Source organism: Delphinapterus leucas, chromosome 10, assembly GCF_059928025.1.
Source record: "Delphinapterus leucas isolate spDelLeu-1000000601 "Yukka" chromosome 10, BTC_Dleu_Yukka2, whole genome shotgun sequence".
NCBI classification, from domain to species: domain Eukaryota; kingdom Metazoa; phylum Chordata; class Mammalia; order Artiodactyla; family Monodontidae; genus Delphinapterus; species Delphinapterus leucas.
Genome location: NC_143138.1, coordinates 101,021,104 through 101,044,393, shown reverse-complemented (window position 1 = coordinate 101,044,393; position 23,290 = coordinate 101,021,104). Strand labels below are relative to the sequence as shown.

The 23,290-nt window shown below is 53.0% G+C and overlaps 1 protein-coding gene across 1 annotated transcript in view; it reads left to right on the top strand.

Moving 5' to 3' along the window:
* FGD5 (FYVE, RhoGEF and PH domain containing 5) overlaps nucleotides 1-23,290 on the top strand; it is a 166,159-nt gene that overhangs the window by 92,949 nt on the left and 49,920 nt on the right. The window contains exons 5-7 of the mRNA XM_022562752.3: nucleotides 6,472-6,604; nucleotides 22,326-22,384; nucleotides 22,497-22,527. Coding sequence (XP_022418460.3) covers nucleotides 6,472-6,604; nucleotides 22,326-22,384; nucleotides 22,497-22,527 — 223 coding nt within the window. The remainder of the gene's footprint in view (nucleotides 1-6,471; nucleotides 6,605-22,325; nucleotides 22,385-22,496; nucleotides 22,528-23,290) is intronic.

The following is a 23,290-nucleotide window of genomic DNA, read 5'->3' as shown; positions in this document are numbered from 1 at the left end:
GGAGGGACGCTTGAGTGACCTCTGCAGGTGCTGAGGGATGGGGGAGGAGACACAGGACAAGATGAAATGTCTGAGGATTTGGAAATCCATGATTTCGCGCCCAGCCCTCTCCTCCATCCACTTCCATGCTCTTCCAGCTGCCCTGCTAATTAATTAGGATAGTCATATTGACCAAGTCTGTCCTCCTGTCTCCTCCATCTCAAACTTTCCAGCTCCTATAGATCACAGCCCCGAGGCCCCCCTGCCCCTCCCGCCAAGCTGGCGAGCTCCGGGAAGGCCCCAGCCTATCTCAGAGGAGCCAGAGGACGACGTTACATCTGCAGTCTGGCCTCCTCCATGCGTATGTCACTGCACCGGCAAGGGTGGAGCGAGGGGCCAGAGCACCCACTGAAAGGCTCCCAGTGAGGAAAGCGTTCCCTTTTTATGAGTTATGAGGCCATTTTGGCTGTGCTCAGGGTTATGGCTCCCAGTGAGTGTCACATGGGACGGCATTTAATGGGCAGAGCCGGACAGCCCTGGACCAGGTTACAAAGTTCTCTTCCCCCCATGTGGGTGCACATGTCCTTTTATGACTCTAGGCTGCTGGAAAGGACTGTGCTCATTTGGAGGGTCGTTTAAGGTCACGAGCTCTGGGCAGCTATAATTTATGTTCCTTTTAAAGCACAAGTCAACCCAGAGGGAGGGAGATCAGCTCTGTGAAGACTAGTCTGGGGGTTTAGAACTTGGCCCCTCTGCAGGCTGGCCAAAAAGGACCTACTGTGTTCTAGGCAATGGCTACTTTTACTGTCATGTTCTTATTAAAGCCCACAATGAACCTATACAGTCATTCCCACTTGACAGATAAGAAACAGAGATGGTGGGTGACTTGCCTAAGGTCACCCAGTGACTCTCCTTGATCTGATGCCAAAGTTTTATACCACTTGGTCTCTAAACCTACAGTGCTGACCACGTGGCATTTTGTCTGTTTTCCCAGCATGTGTCATTACCCTTGATTTACAGATTAAAAAAAAAAAACAACTGAGCCATGGAAAGTTGAAGTAACTTGCTTGAAGTGGTAGAGCTGGGATTCAAACCAAGTGTTCTGACTTCTGAGTTCATCCTCTTAACTAATACTTTGCACTGTGCTTTCTGTGAGGCCAGGAGAGTGCTTTAGTCATCTTTGAGGCCTCCATGTGTTTGCACTTTGAAGTAGGTGCTAATTTGTGTTTGTTGAATGAGTGAGGGAGTGGATGGATGGAAGGAAGGATGATTGCGTAGCTGGATAGTTGAGTGGGTGGATAGAAGGCTGGCCAGATAGGTGCGTGGATGAATGGATGCAGCAATGGATGGCTAAGTAGATGGGTAATTGGATAGATGAATGGGTAGAGGAGTGGATGGAGAGGAGGGCGGTAGGGAGGAGTGGCTAAATGGGCGAGTGGATGGAAAAGTGTATAGATGGCTGAGTGAGTAGACGGGTAGGTTTTGGGTCAGAGGGCTTTCTCATATGTAATCTATTGGTATATTCAAAGAAGGTGTCTAGACACACAGATGTAGAGAATGGACTTGAGGACACGGGGAGGGGGAATGGTAAGCTGGGATGAAGTGAGAGAGTAGCATGGACATATATACACTACCAAATGTAAAATAGATAGCTAGTGGGAAGCAGCCGCATAGCACAGGGAGATCAGCTCGGTGCTTTGTGACCACAGGGAGGGTGGGAGGGTGGGAGGGAGACCCAAGAGGGAGGGGATGTGGGGATATATGTATACATATAGCTGATTCACTTTGTTGTAGAGCAGAAACTAACACACCACTGTAAAGCAATTATACTCCAATAAAGATGTTAAGAAAGAAAAAAATGGTGTCTAGAGACAACACCTCACCCAGTTATGATTATAATGGGCATTTTGACTGGAGAGGCCATAGAACAGACAATGTGTTTGTTCACCACTGTATTACCAGTACCTACAGTACAGAGTCTGAATGACCAAAAAGCAAGCAGATAGGAACCAGATAGCTGAAAATACAGACCTTGCAGCCTTCCTTAGGGCATACTGTGTAGAGGGCCCACCTCACAGGTTTATGTTGACAGACTAGGGCAATGGATGGGCTATGTGAGGGTTCCCAGTCTGTCCTCCGAGGGAGGAAGTGGTTACTCACCCAGGACACGAGTTCTCCAGGGCCTGTCAGAGCATTTGGGCAGAAGTTATTAAGAAAACATTTGGAGGTGTTTATCGTCCCCTGTATTTGAAGATCAGCCTGGTAGCAAATATCAGGGGTCTGTAGAGGCAGTTCTGTCTTGATTTGCTTATTTAACAAATGACTTTGGTCCAATATAAGGTCTGTCATTACAGCTTCCACTGAATCTGTTAAGGCCTTGGATTATACTTGCTCTTTTATGTTGTGAAAGCATGTTTTTTGTTTGTTTGTTTGTTTTGCGGTACACGGGCCTCTCACTCTTGTGGCCTCTCCCGTTGCGGAGCACAGGCTCCGGACGCGCAGGCTCAGCGGCCATGGCTCACGGGCCCAGCCGCTCCGCGGCACGTGGGATCTTCCCGGACCGGGGCACGAACCCGTGTCCCCTGCATCGGCAGGCGGACTCCCAACCACGGCGCCACCAGGGAAGCCCTGAAAGCATGTTTTTAATGGCAGTTTGTCCCCGTCTGCTGTGCTCACAATCCCTCAATAGGACAGTGAAATAAATGAGCCAGAATATCATCAGAGAACCCAAACCCTTGTCCTCTGACTTCCCTTTTAGATCTTTCTAGAAAACAGAAGTGAGAGGAAGAAGGAGAATAAAAAGAGCCTGAGCCACATTTCTAGCCAGAAGCTAAGGTTGGATTGAGGACAGATGGTTGGTGGGTCAGCAGTAACCACGTTTGTCTCTAAGGTCTGTGCATCTTCAATGGAGGGCAAGATCATTTTAGTCAAACGTGTTATAGGTTAATTATTGTATGGTTTATCTTAAAGTGTTAGAAGACTACGTACTGTGACTTCATGGGTATTATCACTCAGGATGAGGTCAGAATAGTTCAGATGTTAAAAACGAGCTGACATTAGACGACAGTCGGTCAATAATGGAACAGCCGTGCACAGCCAGGCCAAGCTGGTAAGGAGGAGAGCTCACACTTATTGAGTTATTAAGTGTTGGGAACTGTTCTGAGTGTCTTGCATTATTTAATTCATTGAATCCTCCCAGCAACTCAGTGAATTGGGCACTGATGAGGCTTAGGGAGGTTAAACATGGCCATTAAGTGGTCGAGCCAGGGTTTGAACCCAGGCAGTCCCACCCAAGAGTGAGCTCTAATCGCTTCGCTCTGCTGCTTCTCAGAAAGGAAATAAAAGAAGAGCACGGACAACAAAAGCAAAGCCTCTTTTGCCCTTGCAACCTGAGACCCAACCCCGCACGTCAGTGCACTGAGGGAACCCGACTGGGCCTCTGTTTTCATGTCTGTAAAGTGGGATCAAGCATAGGCAGAGGCATCTTCAGAAGCGATGGGCGTTGGTCCAGATTTGCCCCGTGACCTTGAGCCAGGCTCTCCGCCTCTCTGGAGGTTTGGTGTCTATGAGCTCTCTCCCCAGTGTCACCCATGGCTCTGCTCCGAGGAATCCAGCCCTTGCCTGGTTTGAGGCAGAGCCTCCGGATGCCTGGTGGAGTCTGATGCTGGGCAGACTTCATGGCAGCATCAGGGCCCAAGGATGCCCACCTTCCCCAGCCCCAGGTTGAGTGGAGCCTTGCCTGGCAGGCTGGGCTGTTGGGGCCAAATCCCAACAGCACTGGAATATCCCTGAGCAATTTGAGCAAGACGGTGACAAGATCAGATTGGATTTGAGAGGGTCCCTCTGGCCGCTGGGTGAGCAGATCAGAGGGCAGTCGGGGGGAATGGGAGCCAATAAGAAGCAAGTGTTACAGACATCCAGGCAAGAGGTGGCTTGGACCACAAGGCTGTCATAGAGATGCCAGTGGAGTCGGGGAAGATTTGAAGGTGAATTTGGGAGAGGTTTAATGTTCAAGCAGCAGCTGGCTGTGCGGAAGATGCTCGGGTTTCCAGCTTGCTGCCTGGGAGGATGGAGACACCCTTTACCCGGCGGGAGGCTTGGCTGGGAATCCTTTCCGCCTTCACAGCACGTTCTAGGAAAGGCCTGCCGTATACTTGCTTTTCCTTGATAAGCAGGAGGAATGGTCCCGGGGCACAGTTAACTGCTCCCTGCCTCACCATTCCTGGCCATCCTTCACATGCCTAATGGGCTCCTGCTGGGGCCTAATGTGGCCATTCCTCGTGGAGGGAGAGCAGGGCTCGGCCCCCTGTCTGAGGACTTGCACAGCTCTGGAGGGAGGGGGGCTGTAGCTCAGTGAGACCGTCCACGCCATCCCTTTCTCGAGCACGGTTCTGAGCTCCCTCAGCAGTTGCAGCGTCCCGACCTCTGGGCCAGGGGACGGCTCCTCAGAGGGCGGAACTGGCGGCCCCAGAAGGAGGGGAGGCTCTCGCGTGCCTTTGTACGCCTCCGTGGTATATGGCTTGTTGCAGAGTACTTGTTTGCTCTCGTAGTTTGAAAGAAAAGAACAAAGTAAATCTTGAAAAAGAGGAAGAAAGAGGAGTGGCCAGAAGGGTGTGCAGTTGGATGGCAGAGCGGGTTGTGGCGCAGCTTGGATCAGGGCTGTGCCTCTGCAGACAAGTGCACAGCTCCAAGCCCTCACCACTCTCACATACACACACACACACACTCGCACTCTCTCACACACACACTCGTACTCTCACACACTCACACACACACACACACTCACACACACGCAACAAGAGCCCAGGCAGGAACAGGCTGCTGATCTTTCTAGCCTCTTCGCCAGTGTGTGGACCAGGGGACGCCCGTCCTGCTCCAGGCAGACCCTTGTTTCCTGGGCTCCAGGTGTTCTGGAGAGAGGTGTCCATGGTCTGGCTCCTATCATAGTCAGGAAGGAGCTCCAAGAAGGGCCTCTACTTGCACTGCAGCCCAAGGCTCAGTTTCTCCTCTCCTGATGTACCCACCCCGGCCATGCTTCCCCCGCCCGAACCAGACCTGAGGCAAGGGCCCTGCACCTGCCCGCCAAAGGCCTGGGCTAGAGTTGGCAGGGCCACTCCAGAGGATGGAGGCTCCCTCCTTGCCGCCCCTCCTCCGTCTGTCCATCCATCCATCCATCATTCCCAGAGGGCAGGAATCAGTATTCGATAAGAATTTAATAAGATAAGATGCCTGAATTTTTAGCATGAAGAGAAGTTTTGTGAGAAGTTGTCTGGGACCACATTGCCAAAGGCAGGAGGGAGCCATGGAAGGTTCTTGAGTAGGAAGGGGATGTCGCCCAATTTCTGTTGTAGAACAATCACTGCTGTGTGGAGAGGGAGGCTGGGAGCAAGGAGCAGAGCAAGGAGGCTGTTGTGATGGGGCCAGAGCATCCTCTGTGAGGAAGGTTTAGAAGGCAGAGAAAGGAGGGTTCCTGTGCTCCAGGTCGGCTTATGTCCCATGCCAGGTTCTTTACTGCCTCGGTGCCTTTACACATGCTGCTTCCGGCCTGGAACACTTCCCCTCCTATCGCAAGGCTCCTTCTCCTCCTTCTGGTCTCAGCCTCAGAGGTGCCTTCCCTGACCTATCTCAACAGCTCCCCTCCTGTTACTCTCTATAAGAGCACATCCTTCTCCTTCACATGTCACCATGTATGATCATATATTAGCTTTTCCCTTTTTGAGGACAGGGACCATATCTGCTTTATTCACCGGTGTTTTACCCACTGCCTAGCTGTGTGCCGGGCATAAAGCGGGCAATCAATGAATACTTATTGAATGAATGCATTATTTAATCAGTTAATGACATTGGCTACATAATAGTCATAGTTATGTAGATATGAGATTATCACACATCAATAAGCTTTCTACATATTGATCCTCACGGCATCTGCCAAGAAAATGAGCATAGGAATCATTATTCCAGAGTAGCCTAGGTGGAAACTGATACCCTGAGCTGTGTCTTGTCCATGATCTGGCTGGCAGCAGGGCTCGGGCGAGGGGCTCGAATGCACATCCCAGACTCTGTCTGCCACATCATTGCATCCCTTCTTCAGGCCCAGAGGACACGACCACCTTGAAGACTGACCCTGCTGCCCAACCAGGCCAGTCCAGACTGCCAGACTGATCAGAATGAACATCTCTTGCCCTCATAGTAATTATTTGTACCTTCCTTCAGCATCACAGCCTACCTCGTGTCTGAGGGAGACAAGTCTGTCTTGAACAGCATGTGTAAAGGTACTGAGGCAGCAAAGAGCTTGGAATGTTCAAGGAACTAGTAGGAGAACAGACTGGCTGGAGTGAGGGCAGGAAGGAGGTTCTTATTCACTTCTGGGTCCTCATGGAAGCACAGAGCACTCATTAACGGCTCATGGCATTAGTAGGGCCCCTGGCCTGTTCGCTTTCCCTTTGTTGGACAGGGAGCTCTAACCTTCTCTCTCCTCTGCTCTGACCCCAGCGCCTACACAGAGCCCTATAAGGTCTGTCCCATCTCGGCAGTGGCCCCCAAGGAGGACCTCACATCGGATGAAGAGCGGGGAAGCTCGGAGGAGGAGGACAGTGCTCCAAGAGACCCCAGCCTCACCCACAAGGTAGGGTGCCCCACCCCAGGCCGGGGGCCGGTGGGAGGTGGGCGTCAGAGATGTGAAGGTGGAGAGAGGGTCCACTCCTTCCCTTCTCCGTGCGGAGGGAGCTGTTTTCAAACAGCTGACGCCAAGGTGGATGCAGAGGCTGAGTCACAGGGCGGCTGGGGCTGCGGCCTGAAGGCACGTGGCAGACACGGGGGCGCTGATGCTGCGGGGGTGACTGCTGACATCCTCCTGGGTCCCAGGAAGCCTGGGGATGAAGCGGAATAGAGCCTCCTGATTTGAATCCAAACAGGGCTGGATTCCAATGACCTTGGTCCCCTGGGCAGCCTCAGTTACCTCATCTGTGACGTGGGAATTGTGAGGGTAAGATGAGTTAAAAGGGTTATGAGCAAGTTTCGTGAAGTGAAAACTTCAGAATGAGAGCTGGTGCCCCCGTTCCCTGCAGTGATGCTGAGGGGGCGGGGCTCAGAGAAGGGCTGTTACTTCTCTGGAGGCAGATGGCGAGTTGGGGCCCAAGTCACAGTGGAGGCCCGGACCTTCGCACTGGGTGTCGGGCATTGGGTGTGACGTGGTTACCTCTGCTCGGCCGATCTCGTCCTTCCCTACCCCTTCCAGGAGGCATGGGCTGTCTTCCGTGTTTCCCGTTTGCAGAAACTGTCCGAGCGGAAGAACTTGCCCACTGCCACATGGCTGTTACTAGTGTCACCCAGGAGACAACACAAGGTGCTGGGGGCCAGGAATTCAGACCAGGGGGACACCCCAGCTGCACGGAAGGTTGAGGCCAGCCTGAAGTTCTCCCCCTCCCCCATCTCGCGGGCCCGCTCCCGTCTGCCATCTGCCAGGGAGGGGCCGGGGCAGTAGAGGAAGTGCCCTTGGGCCCCTGTTCCTGGCTGTCTCCCACTCTGGGCATCTTCCCCTCCCAGCTTAGGTGAGGCGGGCCCCTCTGATTACAGACTCTTCCTGTGGGAGCACTTGGTACAGGTGGCTGGCCCCTACCAAGCATTTTATAAATGGGCGTGTCTTTGATTTCGTTTCGTACACTCGATTTCTTTTAAAAATTCACTCTCCTGTCTGCCCATGTACCCAGTGCTGTGGGAGCGGTGAAGGGGGCTTTCCCACCGGCTCGTCTGCACCCGCTTCCCCTTCCCTCTCTAGATGGCGAGCCGTCTGCTGGGCACTCCCAGCTTCCTCATCTGCTCTTTCACTCCTTACAAACACTCTGAAGCCGGTACCGTTGTCTTGTTTTGCAGTCGAGGACACAGAGGTTCAGAGAGGTTAAGTAACTTGCCCAAGGCCACACTGCTAGTGGTTGAAGGGGTTGGACTTGAAAACGGGTCTGACTCCAAACCCAGTCTTGTTTGTTTTTCCGCTGCAGTCCCGGTAGCCTCCTCTTATCTCTCCACTTCTTCCCCTCACCCAAGAAGAAGCTATTGGCTCCTGGACTGGGGAGAGGGTGACAAGGGAGGCAAGCTTTGAGTGAGTGGTGCCCATTTAGAGATGATTTTGGCTTCTCTGGGCATCCCTGGGGTCATGGAGCCTGGGAGCAGAAAGACATAGCTGTCATCGGGGATTTGGTCCTTTCTCTGAAGCTGGGAGCTGGGGCTGGATCCCAGGCCCAGAAGAGTTGAAGAGCTGAGAGGGCAGTGGGGCCCATGTGCACCTTTCTGTACCTCGTGATGATTTCCGACTGGTCACTGATTTCTCTGTTAAACCTTCCTCTGGGACCACCTGCATCTCCGCCTCCAGCTGTGTTACTACTGGCTGGTCACGTCCCATCCTGAGAAGGACGGTCCTGTCATCCTGAGAGCACAGAGGGAGAAGTGTGGGTCCAGACTCCCCACGGCAGGTCAGTGCAGTCTCGGGAGCCCAGCCTCTTCAGCTGCCGAGCGGACTGATTGCCACCCCCCACCCCCCGCCGTGCTCTCTTCCTCCTTATGAGGCCTTCATGATGTAGCAGAGATAAAATGGCCTTTAGTAATCAGGTTCTCTTTGCCCGAGGAGTGCTGTGCTAGATGGTCCTCATAATGTATGAAGTCATCACGGGGGAGGGTTACGTGCCCTGAGACACTCATTCCTGGTCCTTGTGCCCTTATGGACGTAACCGGTATGCAGTTTGGTGTGTATCCTTCTAGAACTTTTTCCCTGTATTCACCTACGTATATCATCATTATGCGTGGGAAATGGATGGTATTGTTTGTGGAGTTGTGATTTTTTTTTTTCCGTAAACCACATCAAACTATAAGAAACGGGGGTGGAGGGGTAACTCGGCTGGTAGTATCTTAGAGATCTTCCCACATCCGTACAGGGAGCTCTAACTTAATATTTTCCTGCCCTATAGTATTCCAGTGTCTGGATGTGCTGTCATTTACTTTGCCCTCCCCCTGCTGAGGGACATTTACAGTGTCTCTTTTTTCTGCTCGGTGGACAGCACTGCAGGGCACCTGTTCATATCCCTCCTTACACACACGTTTTTGCCGAGGGGATCCGAGAGCACTTGCAGTTTCAATCAGTCTTCATACCTGCTGCTAAATCCCCTGCCCCCAGTCTGTTACAGACACTCCCTGGCAGCCCTCAGGGTGGAAGGGCTCCCAGATCGCTGGGAGCTTTCCGGACTGAGCAATCTTTCCTGGCTCCTTTCTGCTGCAGATGGTTTGGTGGGGCAGGGGTGGGGAGGAGGGGCATTTGCTTCTTATTCTTTTGCCTTCCATTCTCTGTGAAAATTCTGTTTCTCAAAAGGCAGACCTCACCTCCGTCTTGTCCTGGGGGAAGTGGGACCCAGATTACCATCTCGAACCGTCTCAAAGGGGCAGACCTGGACCAAGTGTGCGTGATCATAGAATTGCCTCCCCGGGGCCTTGGGAGGCGTGTTTGGGGGTGTAGTGGTGAGCCCCACCCTTCTTACAGTGTGATATGGTTTATGTAACAATAAATAAAAAGTGCTGAGCCCCACCCTTCCCAGATGTTTTGGGGTGACCGAGTCAGGAGGGGAGAGGATTTTGGAGCAGGACAGGATGCTGGGCCCAGCTGGTCCACCCACCTGTCTGACCGCTCTCTCTCCCACTTGCAGACGTACAAAGGGTGTGGGTTGAAGGAAAGAGGGGGCAAAAAAGGAGAATCAAGAGGGACCTAAAAATAGATCTAGCAATGAAAGGAGACATTCAAAGGCGGGCTGGCGAGTTGCCCCTCCCTGACAATGCGCCCGGTTTTCAGGCTGATGGCGACTTTTCAGGCGAGATACCAGCTCCCCTGAGACCAGCCCAGGAGTTGGCAGCCCCTCCCGGCTACCTCCTCCCTGGCCGGGCTCCCGCTGTCACCATGGACGTTGTTTCCTGGCCGGGTCCACCCCTGAGCCCAGCCCTGTCCCCTGGAGCAGACCCATCCTGCCTTCACGCCCTCCCTGGTCCCCGCCCACTCAGGACATCCCCTCCCTGGCTGCACCCAAGGTCCTGGCGGCCTGGCCCAGGCCTCCTTGCTGACCTCATGACCCTAGCCTTGCACCTGTGGCCTTGCCGGACCATCTGCCTGGGTTAAAGGATCTGCGTGGGGAATTCCCTGGCGGTCCACTGGTTAGGACTCTGTGCTTTCACTGCCGAGGGTGAAAGTTCAGTCCCTGGTCAGGGAACTGAGATTCCACCAGCTGCGTGGCACAGCCAAAAACCAAACCAAACCAAAAACAAGGATCCACTTGAACCCTGGTCATTTCCACTGGGCGAGTCTCCAGCCTGTGTTAAATGTCACACTATGCCTTCTCCATGCTGGAGACCCTGAACCCCCGTTCCAGCTGCGCGTTGGCTCCACTGCAGACACGCGCTCCTCCGGGCCCCGGGGAGGCCATTCCAAACCTGCTGCAGCTTCCTCTCCTGCAGCCTGTTCTCCTTCCCAGAAAACACTCTCCTGTCGATGTGAACTCCCCGCCATCTGCACCTCTTCTCTCTGTGTCCTCACCCAGTTTCACCCGTCCCTCCCCTTCTTCAACAGAATTTTATTTATTTACTGAGTACTTACTGAGCACCTACTATGTGCCAGGCACCCTTCTAAGGGCTGAAGATACAGCAGCCACAAGTCAAAAGACTCTACTAGAGTCTACACTCTAGAAGGGGATGAACAATCATCCAGAAAACTCCCAAGGTGGGTTTAGGTGGTGAAAGTGCTATAAACAACGAACAAACAAAGCAGACCAAGGTGGCAGAGGACAGAGCACTGGGGGTGAGGAGAGGGAGGAAACTTAGACAGGGAGGCTGGAGAAGGCTGGGGTTTTTTTTTTTCCATTTTTAAAAATTTTGTGAAAATACACATAACATAAAATCTTCCATCTTGACCTTTTTTTTTTTTTTTTTTTTTGGCGATACGGAGCCCTCTCACTGTTGTGGCCTCTTCCATTGCGGAGCCAGGCTCCGGACACGCAGGCTCAGCAGCCATGGCTCATGGGCCCAGCCGCTCCGCGGCATGTGGGATCTTCCCGGACCGGGGAATGAACCTGTGTCCCCTGCATTGGCAGGCGGACTCTCAACCACTGCGCCACCAGGGAAGCCCCATCTTGACCATTTTTAAGTATGTGACCTTAAGAACATTCAGTGGCCTTAAGAACATTCACATTGGGACTTCCCTGGTAGTACAGTGGCTAAGAATCTGCCTGCCAATGCAGGGGATGTGGGTTCGATCCCTGGTCCGGGAAGATCTCACATGCCATGGAGCAACTAAGCCCATGTCCCACAAGTACTGAGCCTGCGTGCCACAACTGCTGAAGCCCTTGCGCCTAGAGCCCGTGCTCCACAACAAGAGAAGCCACCGCAATGAGAAGCCCGCGCGCTACAAAGGAGAGTAGCCCCTGCTCGCCACAACTAGAGAAAGCCCGTGCGCAGCAACGAAGACCCAACAGATCCAAATAAATAAATAAATAGAAAAAAATGAGGAAGAGAGAGAACAGTAAACTTACATTAAAAAAAAGAAAAACAAAACGTTCACCTTATTGTGCAACCATCCTCACCACCCATCTCCAGAACTTTTTCATCTTCCCAAACTGAAGCTCAGTGCCCCTTAGACAGCAACTCCCCACCACAGTCCTCCTGGCACCCACCACTCTGCTCTCTGCTTCTGTGATTTTGACTACTGTCATGCGTGGAATCGTACAGTATTTGTCTTTTTGTGTCTGGCTTATTTCACTTAGCAGCACGTCCTCAAGGTTCATCCATGTTGTTCCAGGTGTCAGGATTTCCTTCCTTTTTAAAGCTGAATAATATTCCATTATGTGTACGTATCACGTGTTGTTTGTCAGTTCATCCATCGATGGATGCTTGGGTTGCCTCCACTTTTCCACTGTTATGAATCAGGCTGCTGTGAACATGGGTGTACAGATATCTCTTTAAGACATTGCTTTCAATTCTTTTGTCTATGTACCCAGTAGTAGAATTGCTAGATCACATAGTCAGTCTATTTTTAATTTGGGGGGGAACTGCCATACTATTTTACAGCTGCCCCATTTGACTTTCCCTCCAGAGATGCAGGCGGGTTCCAGTTTCCCAGAGAAGGCCTTTGTGATAAGGAGGCACCCTTCGAGCAGGGAGCTGAACGTTGTGAGGGAGGAGGAAACGGGAAGGTCTAGGGACAGAGCATTCCGGGCCAGGAGCAGCAGCGCAGAGGCAGGGTGGGAGGTGGGAATGAGCCTATACAGCCGAGGTCAGCGTTGGGGCAGCAGAGAAGGGGGTGGGCTGGACGGGTTCTGCAGGACTTGGCTCCGCCCACAGACATGTTCCTCCCTGCTGTCCTGCCCCCCTTGCTGCAGTCATTTGCCCTGCACACTGTCCACCTCAGATACCAAGCCCCCGCTCTGGTGGTCTCCCTTCCCGGGGAGCTGCCTCGGCTTCTCTGGCTCTGTTCTCTCCTTGTTCTCTCCCTACTCCCCTGACCATCCTCTCTGCCCACGCCTCCATGTGAGGCGTTGACGTCCCAGGGCCTGGGTTCCTCCAGCCCCGCTGTCCTCCTGTGTCCTCTGCTTAGGCAGCCCCTTCCGGGCCAGCGGCCAGCCCTTCTCAGGTGTGTTCCCAGAGCCGACCTTCTGCCCCACCCCTCCCTGCGATCCTGCACTCCATCTACGAACTGCTTTTTGGGGCCCTTCTTGGAAGCCCTGCAGACACCTCAAACTCAACAGATCCCAAGCTGAACTCGCCATTTTCCCATGCCCCCCACAACCGGCCCGCCTGCTTCTCCACTTGAGTTTGCTATTCTGGCGGTTGGCACCAGATTTGAAAGATTTTAAATCCCTGGCATTTCATCTTCTGTTGCCATGTCTTAATTATGGATCAAATGAAATTCAGCCTCGAAGCTACAGAACGAGTCAGTCTGTTCTGTAAACCCACCCCAGGGCCTTTGCACTTGCACTTGCTTCCACTCTAGATGCTCTTCCTGCCCTTTGCACTGCTGGCTGCAGGTCTCAGATGAGATGTCACCTCCTCAAAGAGGCCTCCCCTGCTCACCCTGCTCATTCCTGTCATTTCTTTCCTCATGCTTATCCCAAGCTGTGATTGTGTTTTTTATTTTTCTGCTTACTTGCATATTGTTTGCCTTCCCCTTTCAGAGTAGCTCCAGGAAGGCAGAGACCATGATTGTCCTATTCACAGTTACGTCCCTGCTGCCTGGCACATAAAATAGTATTGAGTAAATATCCTCCAAAAAACGAATAAGTAAGTGAATGCATTAGACTCAGTTCCTGCGTTTAAGTAAGGAAAACAAACTTCGATGAACAACAGTTTAATAAACAAAAACACTCATTTGGTCCTGTACAATTTACAGTGCACAGCGAGGGACGGAGTGGGGAACCAAGCCTGCCTGTCACCAGCCCCACAGCAGCCATGCAGAGGGCACAGCAGTTCAGCAGAGTAACGCAGAGACATTTTCAGGCAGTGTTGAGTGGAGGAGGACGAGGGTGCAGACTCTCAGAACCCAAAGGGGAAGGGAGAGAACAGGAGCTCAGAGGTCCAGGAGGCATCCTGGGTACCTGCCTGTCTCACACCCCTTTTTCAGGGCCCTGGAGGGCTTGAGGCTGTCAGGAGCCAAGAAGCTGGGGATGGGGGCCGTTGGGATACCCTGGTCCCGTGAGAGCTTATTCTGTGGCTGGTTTTCCTCTCCTCCAAGTCTCAGATGTGCCCCCCCTTTTTAAAAAAATTAATTAATTAATTTATTTTTGGCTGTGTTGGGTCTTCATTTCTGTGCGAGGGCTTTCTCTAGTTGCGGCAAGCGGGGGCCACTCTTCATCACGGTGCGCGGGCCTCCCACTATCGTGGCCTCTCTTGTTGCAGTGCACAGGCTCCAGACGCGCAGGCTTCAGTAATTGTGGCGCACGGGCCTAGTTGCTCCGCGGCATATGGGATCTTTCCGGACCAGGGCTCAAACCCGTGTCCCCTGCACCGGCAGGCAGATTCTCAACCACTGCGCCACCAGGGAAGCCCTCAAACATGCCCCTTTGACCAGTTTAGAATTCGGGCCACAGGGTCACACTTGCCCTCACTTTCTCCTTCCCAGCTTCGTGATAGTCGCTCTCTGTGCCTGGTCTACAGCCCTGCTGCTGGGAGTTGGACATGTGGACCAGCAGCACCCCAGGCCCCCCTACATTTGTCCAATCAGGACTGCATGTTTACAAGATCCCCCCGCGGTGGCTCATATGCTCACTCAGGTTCGAACTCTGGTCTGTGTGTCAGCCGTCCAGTCTGTATGGAGAACCCACAGTGCCCCCAGCTCTCTGGGGTGCCTGACCGTGGGGACTTACTGTCAGGCTGGAGACTGAGAAAGCTCCTTATGTGATAATCTCTAAACTTTACATTTTATACACTTTTATGAGGGTTACGTCTGACAGATTTTTACAAGACAAAGGCTGCTCGTGAGATGGAACAATTATGGGGCAGCCATGGCGGCCTCAGCTTTGTGACCTAATCCCTGAGCAGTGTGACTATCCCAAGTCTTAAAAGTCAGGACAATCAGGGAGGTTTCCACGAGGAGGTGAGGCATAAGTGCTCTGTGAAGGAGAGTAGGATGCGGCTAAGTAGAAAGGAGAGAGAGGGTACATGGGAGGCCAAAGCAGGCAGCACGAAGGCATGCAGCCGAGTCACTGACTGGCTTCTTGACTTGTGGCTGGTCCTTTCCCGAACTGAAGTGAGATGCTGAGGACAGGAAGGCTGTGTCTCGTACGAGCCGTGTGCTGGCCTGTTCAGTGAGAGCTGGCCCGGTCACAGTTACCACCACACTCAGGCTCCTATAAGCTGAGAGAGCTGACAGAGGCATTTAGAGTTCACTTCATTTTATTTTTTTATTGTGGTAAGAACACTTAACATGAAATCTACCCTCTCAATGTCCATCGAGGGATGGATGGATAAACAAAGTGTGGTCTCCACATACAATGGAATGTTATTCAGCCTTTAAAAGGAAGGAAATCCTGTCACGTGGTACAACATGGACAAACCTGGAGGACATGGTGCTCAGTGAAGCAAGGGAGTCACAGAAAGCCAAATACTGCCTCATGCCACTTACAGGAGAGATCTAAGACAGTCAGAGTCATAGAAGCAGAGAGTAGCATGGTGGTTGCCAGGGGCCGGGGGCAGAGGGAATTGGGTGTGGAGTCTGTGATGCACGAGATCCCTTCGTCTCACGTGAGGGAAGACTGCAGCTCCTGGAGAGGCCGCTGCTCGCTCGTGGCTGTTTGGCATGTTGGCGACAGAGTCAGGAGTAGGCGCCAGGTCTCCTGATGCCTCATGCGGCGTGTTCCAAGATAGCGTGCTGTCCTCTATTACAAACTGCATCCGGAACCAAAGATTCTTTGCAACTGAAAGTTTTCTAGAGTATCTGGGCCAAACCCAGACTCACACCAGCCTGTGCTCAGGAACTAGAATAAGGCTGGATGTCAGCAGGAAGCGAAGCCTACCACTTGGTCCTGGGGGAGGAGGGGAGGAGGGGCTGTGTTTGGTCCCTCCTTCTTCCCCCCTTGTCCTGCAGGTGTTGTCTCTCCTTTGCCCTCCTCATCCCTCCTCTGCCACCTGTGGGAACAGAGGCAACAGCTGGGATGAAAGATGAGCCGTCTCTCCCTGAGCGCCTGTCTGAATTTTCGAGTGGCCGCTGAAGGCTGTGCTGGGAGCCCTGGTCTGCATTCCAAGGGGGAGGTGGCCACTGTCCGTGCAGGTGGTGCCCCGAGGGGCCTTGGAGACAAGTGTTCTCCTGGGGTCCCTGCCACCCCGTGAGTGTGGCTCCCTGAGCACGTTCCCTGCTCCAGCTGTGGCCTCGGGAGACCCCAGCAAGGCCCCTCGCTGGGACCCTCAAAGTAGCAAGGGCTCATTAGGAGTATTTCCCCAGGGCTTGAAGCAGCCCTGGACGGCAACCCCTTCCCTCTTTGCGGATGTGCCCCTCCGCCCCGCCCACGGGATGTGCGGCTGGCAGATGTGGAGCATCGGGGGCCTGCCTTGGCGCTCTGCCTCACTGGGGTGAAGCGTGTAACCTAGAGACACTTATTCGATCACAGAGAAGTTCTGGACACAGGCATCTGTGTGAGCCAAAAAGCCCCGAGGAATGCAGGTACGGTGCCTGGAAAGGGTCTTTAGGTGGAGTCACAGGTGCAGGGTAGGACTTATTTGTGCCTCAGTTTCCCCATCTGTGAAATGGAGGTAATAATAATAGTTCCTCATAGTTTTTTGGGAAGATTCAGTGAGGTAATTCATGTAAAAAGCTCAGAGCCATATTTAGCACATGCTAAGTGGTCAAGGAACACTAGCTGTTATATTATTAAGTACGTATTGTTATTATCCCTCTTTTACCGATGGGGCCCAGAGAAGAGAAGTAACTTGTCCAAGGGCATAGGTTTAGGAAGCGCTGAAGCCCAGGACTTGAACCCAGGTCTTCTGACCCCAGAGCGCAGGTCTCAGCATCAAGCTGGACGACAAGTTCTTTCTGTAAGTCCTGGGGAGCCACTTGGGACTGCAAGTGACAGCAGAAGGCAGTTCCCACAACCTTGTGTGGATTGGAGTAGGTTCAAGGCTGCAGCTCTCGTGAGCTAAGAGGGGAGTTCAGCTGAGGGTGGAGGGGAGCTCGGGAGCTTAGGTCCCCACTATCTCAGAGCAGGGCAGTTCTGAGCGGGGACAAGGCCCAGGTGGGTGGAGCAGACATAGAAGTAGGTGAAAGTCGTCTGAGAGGGAAGGGAGTCTCAAGGAGGTGAGAGGCTGAGGGTTACGGCGTGGAGGGTGGAGTTCCCAGGTGACCACAGGCCGGGGTACAGGTGTGAACTAGGGAGGGGGCACTGAGCCAGGCACCAAGACGTCAGGACATGGGCCTTGGCCCGGAGCTGGCAGAGATGAGGGTGAAAGGAAAGAGGCAGCTGTTTAAAGGCAGAGCAGGTATCAACCCAGGAGGCCTGCAAGCAGGGAGAGAGGTGACAAAACAGGAGCTTTGGAGGTGGTTTCTTCCTCTTCTGCAGGACAGGACGCTGTGGAGAGATGGTGTGACCCCTGGGAATACATAGGGCCATGCTGAGGGCCAGGCCATACAGCCTGGGGCTCATTACCCTACTTCTCACAATAACCGTAACGGTGATGGTTATTATAATACAGTGGCAGTGATGCCTCCTCTTCGGATCTTCACTGAGAATGAAGAGCTTTTCCGTCCACAATCCTACATAATCAGGGTGACAGCCTCTAAAACAGTGGTTCTCAAAACCTTTTGGTCTGAGACCCCTCTAACCTCATAAAAATGATTGAAGACCCCTAAGAGTTTTTATTTCTATAAGTTATATCTATCCATAATTACCACGTGAGAAAGTAACACTGAGAAAAACTTAAAACATCTATCTTTTAATTCATTTAAAAATAACAACAATAGACCATTATATGTTAACATAGATAGCACTTATCATGAAAAATAGTTGTTTTGCAAAGTATTTAGCGACAAGAGTGACCAGGTTTCACATTTTTGCGAACAGTGTTAACTTCCGGCTTCATAGGGGACGCCTGGATTCTTCTCGGGTTCCGTCTGTTGAAAATGCTGTTTTGGTCAAGTTTAGTGAAAATCCAGGCTCACACAGATAACGTAGTTGGGAAGGGGAGGCAGAACCCTGGGGCTTCTCAGAGCAGACTTGGGGAACCACTGTTCTAGAAGGGGCCTAGGAACCCCCGTCTTATAGCTGGAGAAACTGAGTCCCAGGCAGAGGACCAGGACTCCCAACTCTTTCTGGGGTCTGTTCAGCCGGGGGGTCCCTAAGGGAAGACTGTTCCTCCCGTCCTGCGCTGCTCCCAGAATAGCCAGCACTGAGCCGGCAGGTTTGCCTGGGGCCTGGGGAGGAAGTGCGGCTGGGCGGCCCAGGGGAACAGGGGAGATAAGCCGCTTGGGCTTGGACCTCGGACAGAAGGGCGGCTACCTGATGTAACCCTCACAGCGCCAGCCTGAGAAACGCGATAGCACGGGCCCAGCCCCCACACGCCGGGGAGGAACCCTGTTCCCAGAAGTCTGTCCCTGGACACTGCCGTCAACCGCGGAGTTCATTTCCTGGTTAAACAAACATCTATATTAAATGGCCCAGCTGGGCAACGCCCAGGAGCAGCTTCTGAGGAGAGCCCCAGGCACATGGCCCGCCAGGCCTTCTTCTCTGGCTGGCGAAGACCCACCCGTCATCAGCAGAGTCACTAAAGCGGGACGGCCTGTGCATCCTGCCCAGAGTCTGCCCGTCTGGCTGGAGGGCCTGGGAGGGACGTGCAGAGTGGCCCGTGCACAGAAGTCCCTCCCGACAGCTTCAAGATTGTGACAGTGGTAATGAGGACAACTCCAGAAGTTCGGAGGGGTGGGGCGGGGACACTGCATCCATCGTCTCATCATCTGGTCCTTGCAGTGGGGGAACACTGACCCCATCTTCCCGATGAGAAGACAGGCGTCGGAGGAGGGCTTGCACTTGGTCAGATAGGTGCTTGTGGCCTGGCTGGGGTGTGGATCCGGGCGTCCTCGCTTCCGGCACCGCTCCCGTTGCTGTGTGCCGTGGTGGGTGCTGCTCTGCGGGCTGGGAATCAGAAAGGGCTGTGGCGGGAGGACTAGCCTGGGCGCCCTGGAGTGCTGGACTCCTGCTGCCTCCTTCACAGTGAAGGTGAAGAGCAGTAGGTGTCTCCCAGCTTGAAAGCCCACCTCCTCCAATGAGCAGAGACACGATTTACTGAGCACTTGCCGAGTGCCAGGCACGCTGCCAGGTGCTTCAAGGTTGGAGCTGACGACCTGGCTTTGAATCTTGGCTCTGCCACTTACTAGCAGTGACTCTGGGCAAAGGGTAGAACTTACTTGTTGCTCAGTTTCCTCGTCTGTAAAATGGAGATCATAATAATAGCATCTACCTCCTAGGTTTTTGGGAAGATTCAGTGAGATAATACGTGTGAAAATCCTAGAGCCATACTTAGCACAAACTAAGTGTTCAATAAATGCTAGCTCGTATATTATTAGGTAGGTATTATTATTATTATCATCATCATCCATGTTTTACAGAGGAAGCTCAGAAGAGAAGTAACTTGTCCAAGGGCATAAGCGTAGGAAGGGGTGGAGCCCAGGACTTGAACCCAGGCCTTCCGACCCCAGAGCACAGGTCTCAGCATCAAGCTGGATGACAAACGAGAGTTGACTCACAGGCCCCGGAAGATTGGATGTCATCTTGATTCTCGTCTTCATCTTACAGGGCCAATCTCCTGACCCCGGTCCTTTCTCTACAAAGTAATTCTCTTTACGGGAGCTTGACCACAGGGTTTTCTTAACTGTTGAGGCCTGTCCTGGCAGAATACGTTTCCGTTTTGAGGGTTTTGTTTACGAAGTCTTTTTGCGTGTGGGACTCTGCAGGAGCCCCTGCTTGGGAAGTGAGCTGCTCTTGCCTACAGAGCCCCACGCTAGCCCTGTGGATGCACAAGGCAGACCGGGAGTCGTGATGCGGTACCCATGGGAGGGCGAGAGGCCAGGTGAGGCTGGAGGCCTCTGCAGGCCTCACAAGTTTCCTTCCTGCTCTGTGGATGGTGTAACAGCATCACCCACCATAGAGGTGGCAGTGAGAGGCAGGAGGAAGACTGACCGTAGGCCCAAGTTTTGCTGAATTTGGGTGGCCTTGGAGAGACTGAAATCTCCAAAACACTGTGCTCTTAGCCAAGAAGCTATTAGGGACACACCAGCTAGGGAAGGGAACTTGTTTATTGAACACCTACTATGTGCTGGGCACTGTATCTCAATTCCATCCGTTTATTCAAACGTTTCTTGAACATCTCCCGTGTACAAGGGTAACATTAGGTCGTGTGACTGCTATAAAGAAAAGTACAGCAAGAAACAGGGTTCGAGCAGAGGTTCTCACTCGAGGTGAGCTCTTGCCCCCCAGGGGACATTTGGCAATGTCTGGAGACACATTCAGTTGTCACAACTTGGAGTGGGGCTACAGCTGTCATCCAGCAGGTAGAGGCCATAGATGCTGTTAACAGTCGTGCAGCACGTGGGACAGCCCTTGCAGCGAAAGCTGTGTGGCCCAAAATGTCAGTGGTGCCAAGGCTGAGAACCCCGGAGTAAGACTGACTCTGGGAGTTCTCTGGGTCGGGTGGTCATGGATGGCCACATTGAGGGTGTGACTTTTGAGCAGAGACCTGAAAAAGTCAGAAAGTAAGAATGAGAAGAAGGGGCTTCCCTGCTGGCGCAGTGGTTGAGAGTCCGCCTGCGGATGCAGGGGATGTGGGTTCGTGCCCCGGTCCGGGAAGATCCCACATGCCGCGGAGCGGCTGGGCCCGTGAGCCATGGCCGCTGAGCCTGCGAGTCCGGAGCCTGTGCTCCGCAGCGGGAGAGGCCACGGCAGTGAGAGGCCCGCGTACCGCAAAAAAAAAAAAAAAAAAAAAAAAAAGAATGAGAAGAAGATCTGGGCAAGAGCATCACAGGCAGAGGGAACAGCAAATGCAAAGCCCGAGTTAAGAGTGCATCATCCCAAACAGCGGTGTGTGAGACCGGGTTGGTCATTCTCCATGTATTTCAGGTGAAAAAGCTGAGGCTCAGAGGTCATGGTTTGCCAGCCGTGCCACAATTACACGATGCTGGAGCCAGGATTGGTACTTAGGTGTGCTTGATTCCACGGTCCATTTGCTTTCCTCTGCCTCAACTGCTATCAGAGGAGTGGCTCAGCCTCTACTCTGCAGTTGAGGCCTTTCCCTGCTTGAGCCTGTAGACTATTTGTTCTTATTCCATCCCTGGGCACCTGGTTCTGTTCCTCAGGGTACAAAAAGCACAAGCATAATGATAGCGGTTAGCTGTGTAGTGTTTACTGTGTGCCAGACACTGTTCCAAGTGTGAGATGCAGATATGGATACAGATACAGAGAGGTCTCTATCTGTATATATACACACTCATTTAATCTTCACAATATGCGTGTGTGTGAGATACCATTATACTGCTGTGCCCATTTTACAGGTAAGGAAATTGAGGTACAGAAAGGTTAAGTGACTTGTTTAGTACAAGGGAGAAGCAGGATTTGAGCCCAGACTGCCTGGTTCCGGAGTCCGTGCTCTTAGCCACAGCCCCGTGCAGCTGCTCCCTCGACAGGCAGTGCGTTTCTGGCCACTGGAGTAGATCATCGCATCTCAAGTTTAATAACACACAGGTTCAGCAGAGAACGGCCTTCAGAGGTCACTCTACTCACACCTGGGAAGCTAAGGCCCGACCTCGGAAAGTGACTTCTGCAGGGTTGCATGGGAAGGTGGCAGGAGACCAGAAACCAGGAGCCATGCGTCCCGTCAGCGCCCTCTTCTCCGCGGCGGCCACCCCGTCCAGCCTCACCTGCACAGGCCCAGTATCTTTCCCCATCTGTCCTCTCACTGCCCCATAGTGTCTCTGCTCTTCCGGATACACCGCGGTGTGTCTGATATCCGGCAGGTTTGGGGCCACAAGGGTTGCTCGTGGCAGAAGGCCCGGGCCTCTGCCTCGGCCCCCACTCATCCTTCCTGTTTATAGACAAAATCTCAGTTATTGTCGAATCTCACAGGTGCGGAGGCTGGGGTTCAGATGGGTTAAATGGCTCACCTTCTGAGGTTAGCCAGGAGAGTCAGTGTTTCCCAAGTGGTATGAACATTCATTCATTCACTCATTCATTCTTTCAGTAACAAAAGAGGACCAACCCCAGGCTGGGCACTGTCCTGCAGAGGTGCACTTCCCGGTGCCTGCCTGCAGGGGGAGATGTAATCGGTGTCCTGAGAGGGGGCTGCCCAGAAAGGACACCTAATCCAGCTGTTCAGGGAGGGGATCAGGAGTGCTCCTCGGAGGAAGTGATAGACATCATGGCTAAGTCTCCAAGGATAACTGGGAGGTGGCCAGGCAGAGAAAGGAAGAGTACACTGAGGTGACAGCATGTAAAAAAGCAAGAAGAGAGAGCTCGCTTGGCACAGAGAACCGCAGGTTGTTCAAAACCTGCCGGGCTGTGGGCAGTCTGCGTGGGTGTGAGGGCGGCCGAGCATGCAGGCCGCAGCAGGCACTGGGCTGAGCACTCGATGCTGTTAATGTCCACATTACAGATGAGGCAGCCGGGGTGCGGCGAGGCTGAAGATCACACAGGTAGCGAGTGCCGGGGTGGCCTGAGAAGCCTGTGGAATTCACCTCCGGCAGCGTGACGGTCCTTCTATAAACCTGACTGATGCTTGTGGAGCTGGGATTCCCCTTCTGCTGCCCCCATGGGTACCGTCCCTCCTGATGGCTCTGTTTCCTCCCACAGGTGGACGGACAGTCCAGAGCCCACGTCATAGCACAGGAACTGCTGTCTTCAGAGAAAGCGTGAGTCCCCAAGCAGCTGCCTGTGGCCTTGAGCTTGTTAACAGAACATCACCCCTGCCCGGCTTCTACAGAATGAGAATTAATGCACACTCAAACCTCTTTCCCCCTGCAGATACGTGGAGATGCTCCAGCACCTACATCTGGTGAGTTAATCACTTTAATTGTCCAAAACGAATCGCCCTTTTACAAGGCTGTGATATAAGGGGCAGAAAAGCAATGAGGAGACAGAGGTGCTTTCCACAAGCAGAGGCACCTGTTCACCGAAACTTTTCAGGGAAGTCTGTCTCCTGCTTCGTGTGCTTCAGGGGGCGAAGAGCACACTCTTTCCATGGAGCTACCCTCTGCCTCGGTGGAGGGTACATAGGGGACGTGCTGAGGTTTCTGGAAGGATGTTTGCGGTCTCCTCGACCCTCTCATTGAAGAAGACAGGAGGAGGACAGATGTAGTTCTGGGTCGTAGCTGTGTGTGTGCAAGTTCAGGTGTGTGGGGTGGGGACATGCATGTGCGTGTGTGTGTGTACAGGTGTGTGCGCTCATTGTATGTTTAGGTCTATGTGGAGAAGGTGATGTGTTTGCACAAGGACCAGGCAGCTGGGGTATCAAGAGGCTTTCTCAGTCACCTTGGTACTGGGACAGTAACACCTGAGCCGGTGGGGTCAGGGGAATCCTCTGGATTTTCAGAGGAAAAGAGGCCAGACTGGGGACTGCCTGGATTTCTGGCACTGCCACCCTTCACAACCTGCCAGACTGCCTGGAAGGTCTCCCTGTGCAGTCAGTTCAATTCAGTTCAGTGAATGTCTTTTGGACACTTGCTGTGTGACAAGAGCTGGGGATGGAAAGTCGGATCAGACAGGTCCCTTCTGCAGGGGCAATCTGGCCAGCGAAGGAGACAGATTGGTGAATGAGT